General features: G+C 39.0%; 1 protein-coding gene and 1 long non-coding RNA gene across 2 annotated transcripts in view; one reads left to right on the forward strand and one right to left on the reverse strand.

Annotated features, from left to right (window-relative positions):
* LOC134799360 (eIF-2-alpha kinase GCN2) overlaps nt 1–13,352 on the reverse strand; it is a 40,298-nt gene that overhangs the window by 12,505 nt on the left and 14,441 nt on the right. Inside the window, exons 11-17 of the mRNA XM_063771770.1 lie at nt 8,743–8,948; nt 7,635–7,769; nt 7,121–7,356; nt 4,752–4,889; nt 3,144–3,187; nt 2,206–2,438; nt 858–1,113 (exon numbers count right to left, since the gene is read on the reverse strand). Of these exons, the coding sequence (XP_063627840.1) occupies nt 858–1,113; nt 2,206–2,438; nt 3,144–3,187; nt 4,752–4,889; nt 7,121–7,356; nt 7,635–7,769; nt 8,743–8,948 (1,248 nt within the window). The remainder of the gene's footprint in view (nt 1–857; nt 1,114–2,205; nt 2,439–3,143; nt 3,188–4,751; nt 4,890–7,120; nt 7,357–7,634; nt 7,770–8,742; nt 8,949–13,352) is intronic.
* LOC134799389 (uncharacterized) lies at nt 10,491–12,675 on the forward strand. The gene is made up of 2 exons (XR_010145399.1): nt 10,491–10,660; nt 10,869–12,675. It is a non-coding gene; the product is annotated as an uncharacterized LOC134799389 (long non-coding RNA).

The raw sequence follows: 13,352 nt of genomic DNA on the forward strand, positions 1-13,352 counted from the left end.
GACACCAAGTATCCCGATACTTTTAGCAAAAACATATGTAACTTCGTATAAGACAAATAAAGTTTAAGGAAAAAACGTGCCTAAGATTTCAAGTAAAAGTCATTCTCGAATAGATGGCGCACACACCTTTAGCCTATCCTCGGCTAGATGGCGTGACGACACCGTTTCATATTTAACAATTTTAACACATAGATATCAGTGAATGAACATGGATCAAAATGATATAAAAATAACAAAATCATTTTATCCATATATATACATTTTTTGATAACTTTATACGTTTTCATTTTGAGTTTTAGTCGTGTGTCGATAGATGGCAGTAAATTTACAGTGACTACAAAATTTACAATGACAGGACCCCTCTATACTATCTATTCTTTTTGCTTTTAGCCATGGTAAGGGGAATGCCCCGAAACTTTGGCGCCGTGACAAATGGGGCTTTTTTAGCGGAAAACGCACAGACTTGTGTCTTACTGGGGTTGAACTGAACGAGGTTACGTCTACCCCACTCGGAGACCTGTTCAAGGGACGTCTCGATCTCAGACACAAGTCGCATCCTACACTCCGACACCTGCTCAGGGGGGGCGTTTACACGACCTGTTGACAGCTATCGCCAGTGCTGTCATCTGCATAGCAATGAATATTGTTAGTCAATAACATATCATTGATATGCAGAAGGAACAGGGTAGGCGATAGTACAGATCCTTGGGGTACGCCAGCGTTTATGTACAGCACACGGGAATGTTATGCCATTTAGGGTTCTTGCTAAATTGGAAATTCTATAGCGTAAGTACTGAACAACCAATTTACCTAGGACCCTAAATGGCGCAACAATAGCGGAGCGTGATGGTACTTACCTCGGCAACGCGATCTGTCAGCCATCTTAACTGGACCCGCCTCATCCCATTATGGTAGGTGATATCTTCAGCTGTCGAAGGCGCCTGCTGCAGGCACGCGCCGATCAGCCTCTGGTAGCCACGTGACCCTCGCGAACTAAGCGTATGTGATAGTAGTCCTGATAAGGCGCCTTCGGCTACTGGGCGGGGTACGTGCGAACTAGATAACAGCTCGGCGCAGGTTGGACGGACGCTAGCGTCATGGTTTAGTAGCCATCTGTAAAGAAATTAGTCGGTAAGAAGAGGCAGGGTTTTAGAAAACACTTATTATTAAATTAAATAATAATTTATTTCAGGCATAATATAACCCGTAATGTGTTCGTAACACATACCTAATAAATAATTATTTTCATCACACTCGCTCAGTAAATGTGGAATTGCACGCAGGTTTAGCGAGAGTTATAGAAAAAGCGTTCTCCCTAGGGAGTTATGAAGTTTCTAGTGCCGTAATTAACAGTTTTTTGTCTTTATACTTAATTTTTGTATCACAAGTGTGATGAAAAACATTGTGTGTAACTCGGGGCGTAATAATATTGCAAACTCGAGTCTATAAATCGCTCCGGCAAGCCGTCGCGATTTAACTTACTCTCGTTCGCAATATTCAACTTACGCCCCATGTTGCACAATGTACTATTGTTTTACAAGGGGGCAAAGTTGTTGTTTAACCGCTCGTGCTAATATTGATACCCGAGCAAGCGAAAGATTCCAAAATTGAACCACGAGCGTAACGAGTGGTTCGAAAAATGAAATCTTGAGCGTTGCGAGGGTTAAACAAAATTTGCCCCCAAGTGAAACACAAAAAGCAATAAAGCATTTTCATTTCATTTCATTTCATTTCAAAATTTTTCAGCACACCAACCCGAAGTAAATATTAAATGTAAAATATCAAACGAAATCAAACCAAATCAAATTCAATTGAATGTTATTAAATATTTATAGGCCTATGTCCAGCAGTAGACGTCCTCTGGCTGATATGATGAAATATTTATCATCCAAAATCATCATTTAAAAGTCAATTCTACCAGCAAACATAAGAAAACAACTCAAAATTTGCATTTGATTACTTTGCCTCGCATGTGAATTACTGATAGAAAAGTGCAACTTTGCTATACGTTTTTGAAGTGCAAAGTAAGCCTTTCCGAGCTGGTGTGGTGAAAAAAAAATTGAGTATACTGTAGTCAGCATAAGAAATACCGTCTTGTGTTCATAAAATGGCTTCGCTTCACTATATCACTCTCGGTAAGCAATTATCTATTACACTGCCTAGTAATGTACAATTGATGGCTTGTTTAGTGCCTTAAAAAAGTACCTTATAACAATAATCTGTTTCTCATTGTCCTCGCACTCAAATCCCTCCGGCATGACGATATCCTTGGTCCTCAAATTGGTCAGCACCACCATACGTTCCATTCCCGTACTTAAAGGGGGGTGGAACATTTCGAAGAGAATTATACCCAATGAGTAGATGTCAACTTTCTGGTTGTATATCACTTTGCTGGCTGACTGTAGGAGTTCTGGGGCCACGTATAGGGCTGTGCCGATCTGTAAATAGAGTTATGGAAAATGTCCGACTGGGTCGTGTTTTATTCAAGCAAAGAATTGTCGATTGTTGTATAGGTGTAGTGTGAGAAAAAAATCATGTCCCGAGTTTGAAAGTTGGCCATACGGGTATTTAACTGTATTGTCAAATGTTAACTTTTGACAACAACGTTAACGGTATGTTGTTGAACCAACGTACATCTACTTTCAATTCTAGGCACGATAATTTCTTAGAATTTAAACATCTTCTATTGTTAATAACTCTGATAAAACGCATGTAGATTGCCTACAGACAAAAAAATGTTACAAATATGAATAGAAATCGAAAACATGAATGTCGAATATGCTTCATCGTATGAATAATCTTAAGAACATTTAAGACATAAGCAAAGAAGTGCATATCAAAAAGATTAACCGACTTCACTGGTGACCGAAGAGCTGGCAGCTTTCTCGCACAACGTATTAGCATCGCAATACAGCGGAGAAATGCTGCCAGCTTCCTCGGCACCATGCCAAAGGGGCCCAATTTCTTAGACGTATTTTAATTTTATTTAGTATTAGTTTTTAGTTTTAATTTAGTTTAATTTAGATAAGTTACTTTATTTTTCTTTTTATTGTATCTACCATCTACCTGAAACTGAAAATAAATTACCTAGCAAAGAAGTTAAAGCGTAATAGAAAACACGGTTATTATTACCTAAAACATACCTGACCAGTAAGGGAGCCGCTGATTTCTTCCTGTTTACTTCTATCTGAAAATAACAATAAGAAAAATCATCTAAAATACAAAACATACGTACAGTTATGAATGTATACTTTCTGTGGCGAACCCTACACGTCAATAAATATTGTGACAATTATCATGATATATACTTATGTATCTTGGGCCGGATCACAGCACACCCTACACCATCAATACGGATCGCGTCAGTACTGAAGCGTTCTGAAGCTGCGTACTGACGCGATAAATATCAAACGCGACACTACACGCAAGATAAATATCACGATCCAGATCTAGGATCAGATCACAAGGATTTTCAGAAATCCAGCGAAATATTGTGATCCGTCAATACACTAACCCTACACGTCAATAAATATCGTAATCCCACACTTTATATTGACGGATCACAATATGGATCTTGCGTGTAGGGTTCGCCTATCATCTCGCATTTAAAAATAACTCATCATCAAGTCATCAATATCAACAATTTTCGTTAAAACTACAGTCTGGTTTTAAGGTTCTCCTAGTAAGCGTAAAATGACATGATATTAGGCTAATTTTATTTAGTTTATACAAATCACTACACCTTATAAAACAAAGTCCCCCGCCGCGTTTGTATGTATGTCTGTATATACGTTCGCGGTAACTCAAAAACTCTAATAATGTAATGTAATGATGTGATGTTAGATTTATTTCAAATTGAGTTTTTGTTTGTTCACGGCATATTGTAAATATGTTCTATATATAACGTGTAAATTGGTTTTATGAATAAATGACTTATGACTTATGACTTAAACGGATTTCCATGCGGTTGTCACCTATGAATAGAGTGAATCTAGACGAAGGTATAATTTGTTCAGGTTTTGTGTAAATTGGTTGAACTACCCGTGCGAAGCCGGGGCGGGTCGCTAGTATTACATACATACACACACACACATACATCACTAGCTCAGTGACCCAAAGAGGATCTTGGTCTCTGACACAAGAGAGCGCCATTCTGCCCTATTCTGCGCCACTTCACGCCAGGGTATTCCGAGGGCGGACAGGTCTTTTTGGGCTTCGTCACTCCAGCGGTATCTGGGACTAGTGATCCAAAGGACTCGAGCCTTTTAGCTCTTTTTTTAGGACTCGCCTCATCTCTTGACGCCTAAAAGGCTATTTAGCTCTTTAGCCCCCAAGCCTAAATCTATTTAAAAGCCTAGACTCTTGGAGCTTAATAAGGTTATATTAGCCCCAAGAGTTTAGGATCTTAAATAGAACTAGGCCCGGGGGCTAAAGAGCTAAATAGGCTTTTTTTTAGGGGCTTAATAAGGTTATTAGCCCCAAGAGTCTAGGCTCTTAAATAGAACTAGGCTCGGGGGCTAAAGAGCTAAATAGGCTTTTAGCCTTTTAGGCTTCAAGAGATGAGGCGAGCCCTAAAAAAAGAGCTCCAAAGGCTCGAGTCTTTTGGATCACTATCTGGGACGCCCAGACGGACGTTTTCCCCCCGGGTGCCCCACACACGCTCTTCTCACAGCACGATCCTCCCCCATCCTCTCCAGGTGACCAAGCCAGCGGCACATTCAATAATAATTACATATTTTTAATAATCTTACCATCAACCGGCATCCCACTGAAAGCTTTGGTGGCCAGACCGAAGTCTCCGATTTTCACGTGGTCGTTTGAGTCCAAGAAAATGTTTACTGGCTTCAAGTCTCTGTGGATCATTCCTCTCTGATGAACGTGGGCCAACCCTAGAACAATGAAAAATTTCACCATCTTTTATAATAAATAAATAAAATATAAATAAATATTAGGGGGACATCTTACACAGATCAACCTCGCCCCAAACGAGCCCTCGCCTCGCGTCCGTGTTCGCCCTCGCGACGATATACATACTTATATAGATAAATACATACATGGAAAACACCCATGACTCAGGAACAAATATTTGTGTTCATCACACAAATAAATGCTCAACGGGATTCGAACCCAGGACCATCGGCTTCACTACACACTATGCCAGAACGTGCGTCTATAGTTTAACTTTCTTATTTTTACGGTTCCCTACCCAAAAGGTAAAAACGGGACCTCAAGACTCCACCGTCCGTCTGTCTGTCTGTCACCAGGCTGTATCTCATGAACCGTGATAGCTAGACAGTTGAAATTTTCACAGATGATTTTTTAACTAATTACAGGACTAGAAATACCTCATGTCATTGTATGTGCAAAGTTTCATTACAATCCAACACGTAGTTTTAAAATGAGAACGAAACTCCGTTTGTATGGGAAGGTGAAATTCGCTTCTGCGTTTTGAAGTCACCCTATTATAATAGGTAGATTGATTTTTATCAGCCAAATTTAGGTTAGACCCACCATATAGTTTTCAAATTTTTAATTTGAACCTTATTCAATAATGAGACAGGGGGGGCTTACGTCACCCCGGCTTTTCAACCTGTACATCAACGGTTTGATAGAGGAGTTGAGCAGCACCAACGTCGGTTGTTCGGTTGATGGAGTTTGTATTAACAACATCAGCTATGCAGACGACATGGTGCTGCTCACGCCATCTCTCGGCGCATTGCAAAACTTGCTCGGTGTTTGTTAGAGGTATGCAGTGGACCATGGGCTCAGATACAATGCTAAGAAGAGTGAATTCCTAATCTTCAAGGCTGGTGCTAAGACGTACGAGGTTGTGCCACCAATTGCTCTGTGTGGCACCCATTTAAACCGGGTTAAGCATTTTAAGTATCTGGGCCACTGGGTCACTGAAGACCTCTCTGACAATATGGACATAGAGAGAGAGCGGAGGGCGCTGTCTGTTCGCTGCAATATGTTGGCTCGGAGATTTGCAAGCTGTACTAGACAAGGAAAACTAACGCTATTTAGGGCATACTGCCAGTGCTTTTACTCCTGCAATCTCTGGGTCAATTATGCGCAGAGGACGTACAGCGCACTCCGGGTGCAATATAATAATGCATTTAGGGCGTTGCTGGGGCTTCATCGGAGGTGCAGTGCTTCGGGCATGTTTACGGAGGCGGGGATTGACGGCTTTCATGCGATCATGAGGAAGCGCTGCGCCTCATTGTTAGAAAGGATGCGGGGGAGCCCTAGCAGCCTTCTAAGGGTGTTTGCCGACAGGTGGGATTCACCCATGCTTAAAAGATGGATCGGCCTTCATTCGACATTCGTAAATTATAATTGGTAATTTTTTAATTTTAATTGATGACATGTTTTTATTATAATTGCTATCTAATCTTTTTTTTTTTTTATTATTATTGTCGATCGATTTTTTACATTTAAGTATTGTTATTATTTTAATGTTTTTAATTTAATTTATTTCTGTAATTCACAATTCAATTATTTAATTTTATTTTTACATTTATTTTATTGACTGTTTTAATGAATTTATGCTCATCCGGTTGTGTCTGTGTTTTGTGACTCTGTATTTTATTAACAATAGTTTTAAGTTTTGCTTTGTACAGATACTAACATTTTTATGGGCTTTGCCTGAAATAAATGATTTTATTATTATTATTATTTGTATCTCCGTTTTAAAACTCTCGGGTCTTTCGAGCCCGGTCATTTATAAGGCGTGCGTGGGGATATGGATCCAACACGTAGAGGCCGTTTGGAGAGATTTGATGTCATGTAGAACGCCTGCTGGAACGCATTCACGGGTATATCAATAGATACCCGTGAACCGGTTTCAGCAGGCATTGGAAGCTATTGTAAAGAATATGGACAGAGTACTGGTCTATGGTTTTAGTTTGGGTGGAAAGAAGTCCGGACACCTGCCATAACATTGCTTACACAAGTTATCGAGGCAGGCGATGACTCGCCACTCGTTATTATTATTAATAAGTAAATTAGAACGAATTTCGTTTGTTTGAAAAAGCAATGAAATAAAAGAAAAGAAATTAGATTGCACGAATATGTACATTGTAATGTACATTTAGTCTCAGGAGGTTAAATAAATAATTACCTTCGACAATCTCTCTAAAAAGCCTCCAAGCTCTATAGTGCTCCTTAAACAGGCCGTTATCAATCGCGTGCCGCAGCGTATTCTTTTCACAGAACTCCATCTGTATATACAGGACTTGCTTGAGCCTCTCAGAGGGCGGGCGGGTTGGCGCGTCTGGCATATTCTCTGACGGGATTGTTTCCGACTTGTTTGATAGGTCTTCGAATTCGATGTCGTCGCTGGATTCGTCTTCGGGACTGTAAAGAAGTTGAGTATTTTTAATATTTTTTTAACATAATTAAGTCTGACCACGAATCTCTCTTAACCCTACACTTTGAAAGTGTGTAGTCTGATATAATGTCATTTGAAATAAGCTAGTAATTTTAATTCAACTGCATCGAATCGATATAAGTTACGTTAAAAATTGCACTGCTTGTGCTTTCGAAATCGTTGCAGACTTGTCTTGGTCTAACTCTAATATTTTACCATATGTGCGTCAGAGTTCTTCGCGCAAATCAGTAAAAAATGTACACACCTGCCGTTGAACCATGGGTCTTCATCCTCGCTATCCTCGCATTTCTGCACGATGCCTTCTGACATGGACCACTCTACTTTCACCTCCTGACCCAACTTCGCCACCACGCCTTCCAAACTGAGGCCTGGTCGTTTCCTAGAAAAGAAAAAATGGCGTAAGCTAGCAAAAAATACACGGACAAAATTAAATGAAATCCTATGCTGATATCCGGCTTATCCTATTTGTAACCAATAATGTTAGTATTATTTTTAGTAGCTTAAGCGCAATGTAGTAAAGGAGGTAATATAAAATGAAGAAATCATTTCTGGACAGAACAAATTCTCCAAACATTTCGCAATAACACAGGAAACTATCGGCAATTATGATGATAAAAATAAGCCCCATGATCTCGAATGGGGTTGGCCGGTGGAAGTTTTTAGCAGATGGCGCCATCATAGCTTGCCCCGTCAATCCCTCAGAATTGTGTCAAATTTTTGTTTTTTTTAATACCCTGGATGCCAGCTCTTTAAGCCAAATCTCATAGAAAAAGGGGCAAGCTATGATGGCGCCATCTAGGCAAACCTTTGACAGTTGCCAACCCCATTCTCGACCAATACTGGCCAAGAAAACTTTTATTTTATTAACCTTTAGACCGCCACGACTGTTTTATATAACGTTCCGCAGTGAACCTTATTGGAATTATGCATTCCAGGTTTGTATTAAACGGTAACCGTGTGCGCCTGTGGACATCTTTTAAGCGGTTAATTACCCTTCTAGGAATATGCCTTACCTAGTAGGAGCGTTGTAGTATCTCACGACGTTCTCATGGTTGAGACCGGATAGTAACTTCACTTTGCGAATCATCTTCCTATTCAGGCTATTTTACTTGCCCTTCCTAAGATATTATTTAATTCTTTGAGTAACTATAACATACCTAGTTGGAGTTTTCTCTTCGCTAGGACACTCTGACACCTCTACGCTGGACTCTATCCAAGCGTTGTAGTACCTCACGACGTTCTCATGGTTGAGACGGGATAGTAACTTCACTTTGCGAATCATCTTCCTATTCAGGCTATTTTACTTGCCCTGCCTAAGAGAATATTTAATTCTTTGAGTAACTATAACATACCTAGTTGGAGTTTTCTCTTCGCTAGGACACTCTGACACCTCTACGCTGGACTCTATCCAAGCGTTGTAGTACCTCACAACGTTCTCATGGTTGAGACGGGATAGTAACTTCACTTCGCGGGTTATTTTCTTGTTGAGATTCACGTTTTCAGGGTTAAGTTGGATGCGTTTGATGGCGTAGAAACCGCCGTCGAGTTTGTTCTTTACCTGTAATGAATAATAAAAAAAAATCAGACAATTATAGTCCATAGTTGTTAGTATTAACTTACGGGCTAATAAATCAATTAATTAATAAATATCATAAGATATTATGATTTTTTTTTTATATTGGGTACATCCTACACAGATCAACCTAGCCTTAAACTAAGCAAAGCTTGTACTATGGGTGCTAGGCGACTATATACCAGTAGCGGCGGCTTCATACAACCCGATTCCCACCGGCTTGCCTAAAATTTATTGCTACATATATATCCATAATGAAAACACTACGTATTACCTTGGAATCGATAACACGATTTACTAAAGCTTCACTATTGATTAAATCAACTAATCATAGCGGGCGCGCGGGCAACTAAGTTTAAGCTTGAGTATTCATTCATGAGCCACCACACACATACGAAAACTCACGCACACGCTCATAAAGTTCGCTAAAGAAAGTCCGCGTATTTACGCATCAAAATAACACGGTTTTGTATCGAGTTATTCATTTAAATAAAAACCTTAAACGTAACAAGGTAAGGTTTATATTGGAAAAATGCACGCACACAGTCAATGTCCGCGAGTGGCGTAAGTGCTGCTTCATTTGAATTTAAACCTTAAATACAAATAGGTAAGATTTATATTGGAGTGTAATGTTTCACAATTTTGAATCGAGTCGCGTTTGCCGCTCGTGTGGTTAATGTGGCCGTACCAAAACATTGAATTGAATTAATGGGTAACATTTTTTTGTATTTTGCTATCATTAATACCAAATTTTCAAAAAACCTTTAAAAAAAGAAATTTTATTACAAAATCCAAGAATATTATGGAGTCGCAAGTTTAGTTAAGGTAATTTGATAACGAGGGTTTCTTCAAAGAAAGTACTGTTTATAAATTTGTAGTAATAGATTTTGGAAGTCGTGGGTCGTGGGTGAAAATGGAATAATATTATGACAGCACTTCCGTTCCGGTTGTTGCCAAGATTTGTTGTTATTGTTGTTTTTATTAGAGTTTTATAGGTTTTAATGAGATTTTACTTAGTTTTCATAAATCATAAATCATAAATCATCTCATTTATTCGTGATAAACTATAACATACACAAGTAAAAAAATAACAAAGAAAGTTGAACATAAAAATAAATAAATAGTTTACCACGAAATGGTCCCGCCTCAGCATAAATGCTAACCCAAAAGTCAGCGCTGATCTTCCGGTGAGACCATTTGTGGGTCACGAACGCAGCTGTACGACACGGCCCCATCATAAAAATGAACGCGACTTTGCGGCGGAGAGTGGACGGGCGGACGGGCAATCAGCGCCATCTGCCGGTGAGATGTCAAGATGACATAAGGCCATGTCGAACAACACGTGCTGATAAATAACAAGTCCATTAATTTTATTATTATCTTCTAAAACACTAGTATCAGTGCATAACAAAAGAAAGTAAACGTGATTACATGATGGATTAAAAAAGAAAAAAAATACAATCTTACAACATAAAAAAAAAGAATACTACCTAGGTGATACAAATACTAAAAAACGACTGACAATGAAATAACATAAAGCTTGACTTTTCGTTTTTACGAGTTTTTTACACGAAGAAGATGAATTACTTAAATATAAATATAAATATAACGCACAATGGTGATGCAAGAAGAAATGACAAAGAACAACAGTTTTCAGACGCATTGAGTGATACGTGACTATAGGACAGAAAAGACAGGTAACCTATATTACAATATTATTGATTTGCCCACAAGTATAAAAAAAGAAAAAAAAAGTAAAAGTAAAAACAAGTAACAACCACATAATTATAGGAGTAAGAAATTACACTAAAAGAAGCTAGAATCATGTCTTAAAATCTCCTGTTGCCGCTGGTGTTGTAGTGTACATAGTTTAAGCTTGGCTTTGAAACTTATTATGCTTTGTAGGTTCCTGAGGGGTGGAGGAATGTTGTTCCAGCAGCGGCTTGCCATGTACCTAAAGCTCCCACGAAAAGCTGCCGAAGCATGTTGAGGTGTCACCAACTGTACACTGCAATTACGCGCCCCAAGTGACCTACGGGTGGACATCCATGATAACTTCTCGAAGAGATACGATGGGGATTTGTGTTTTACTACGCCAAATAAAAGAAAAGCCAGATGAAGCTTGCGACGGTGTAGCATTTTGAGAATACTGTGCTTATTTAGAAAAGGAGTCACGTGGGCTCTTGGTGGAATGTTGAAGCAAAAACGAGCACAAGCATTTTGTACCCGCTGAATAAGTCGCTTTGTTTTTGCCAGAAGACGTGGACCATAGACCAAATCCATATAGTTTAATTTTGACAGAACAAGTGTTTCAATCAACTGAGTGCGCAAGGTTTCATTAATGAACGGTCGTATGTTATATAAAAGTTTAAGCCTGAAGAAACAGTTTCTCACAGTTTCCGCAACATGCTTTTCAAATCTGAGTTCACTATCCATAATTAAGCCTAAATTTCTAGCCTCATACACTCTTTCAATGGGTTCACCCGATAACATTACATCTCTAGCAGGTCCTATGTTGCTCAACTGATTTTTGGTGCCGAACATCAGATATTTTGTCTTAGATGGGTTGAGCATAAGACTATTGTCTAGTGCCCAAGATGCTATGTTTGCAAGATCTATATTAAGTTTTTGTATAGCACTGTCAATTTCAGATGGTTTACAGGAAATGTATATCTGTATGTCATCTGCATAAATATGATATTTGCAGTGTGTAATATGAGTTCCGATGTCTGCTGTATATAAAATGAACAGTATTGGGCCGAGTATCGATCCCTGCGGTACACCTCTGGAAAGGGCCATTTTACCTGAGACTTTAGCTGATCCATCACTTAAGCTCAGTTTAACATACTGCTGCCGCTCACTGAGATAACTATGAAACCAATGCAGCGCACTGTTATCAAACCCATAATAACTTAGCTTAGACAGCAGCAGGTCTATATGAATGCAGTCAAATGCCCTAGAAAAATCAAGCAGTACAAGTAGTGTGCACATGCCCTTATCTTGTGACCAAAGTATGTTATCTGTGACATCTAGCAAGGCTGTCACAGTACTGCGCCCCTTCCTGAAACCCGATTGTACATCTGGTAAGATACCGTTACTCTCAATGTAGTCATTTAGTTGTTCACACACAATCTTTTCCAGTATCTTAGACATACATGGTAGAATGCTGATAGGCCTAAGGTCCTTTAATTCAGAGGGGTTAGAGGTTTTAGGAAGTGGGCGCACGATGGCCACCTTCCAAGTGTCAGGAAAAGTGGATGTTAAAATAGAGGTGTTTATCACATCAGTCAGTAAGCCTATAGTATAAGGAAATGTCATAAGCAGCATTTTTAAATTAATTAGGTCATGCCCTTCTGCATTTGATTTGAGTTTGGATATAATTTTTAGCAACTTATTGGAGCTAACTGGTTCAATATGAAATTTCGACTTTGTGTTGTAGCTGTTGAACTCAAAGTAAGTCAACTGAGAAATTGTAATATGTGATGCAATTGGTATGTTTAAAAAATGTTTATTTATTATATCAGGGTCGCTGAAAGTGGATGGCAATTCTAAATTATTTTCAGGCAGAATGGTAGATTTCAGATTTTTCCAAAGAGATTTCGGCTCCTTAATTTTATTATTTATGTTGTGGTTGAAGAAAGCTAATTTTTCATTGTATATGGCCTTATTTACTGTTGACTTTAGGTCCTTATAATAAAGTCTTTTACTCTCAGTCCCTGTCTTATGATAATCTGCGGCAGCTTGATCACGTATACGCATCATCAGTTTCACTGTGTCTGTGATCCAAGGATGTGAGGGTCCCTTTATTATGGATGTTTTCATGGGTGCATGCATGTCAAATATATTGACTATATGCCTGCTCAGTGCTTCCACCTCGTCATTAACGTTCGGCAGCGCAGACATCTGATCCCACAACACACTACGCAAATCATTGTCAAAAAGAATAGGATTGATGTTATTAATAGGCCTGTGCAATATAGTATAGGGCTTTGGTTTGTCCCGCTTAATCGCGAACTCGCACATAACAAAACAGTGCCCAAGGAGTGACCCTACATGCTCAATATTAATTTTTTTGGCAATTAAATCGGTGCAAACCACATCAATAAGTGTTTGGCTTGTATTTGTAAAGTGTGTTGGCCCTGTCACAATTTGTGCTAAATTAAAACTGGATAAGAAATGGTTAAACTTTGTTGTTTTAATGTCATATGCAGTTAACAAATTAATATTAAAGTCACCCAACAGAATTAAATGTTCATAACTAGTCAATGAGCTAATGGTGTCAGATATTGCGTCTAGAAAAAGGTCAACGTCCTGCCAAGGTGGGCGATACGCTGTGCCAATTACTATTTTTTTCCCTTGTACTGTCATGTGTATCCACATTTGTTCTAT

The sequence above is a fragment of the Cydia splendana genome, chromosome 18 (assembly GCF_910591565.1).
Source record: "Cydia splendana chromosome 18, ilCydSple1.2, whole genome shotgun sequence".
Classification (NCBI taxonomy): domain Eukaryota; kingdom Metazoa; phylum Arthropoda; class Insecta; order Lepidoptera; family Tortricidae; genus Cydia; species Cydia splendana.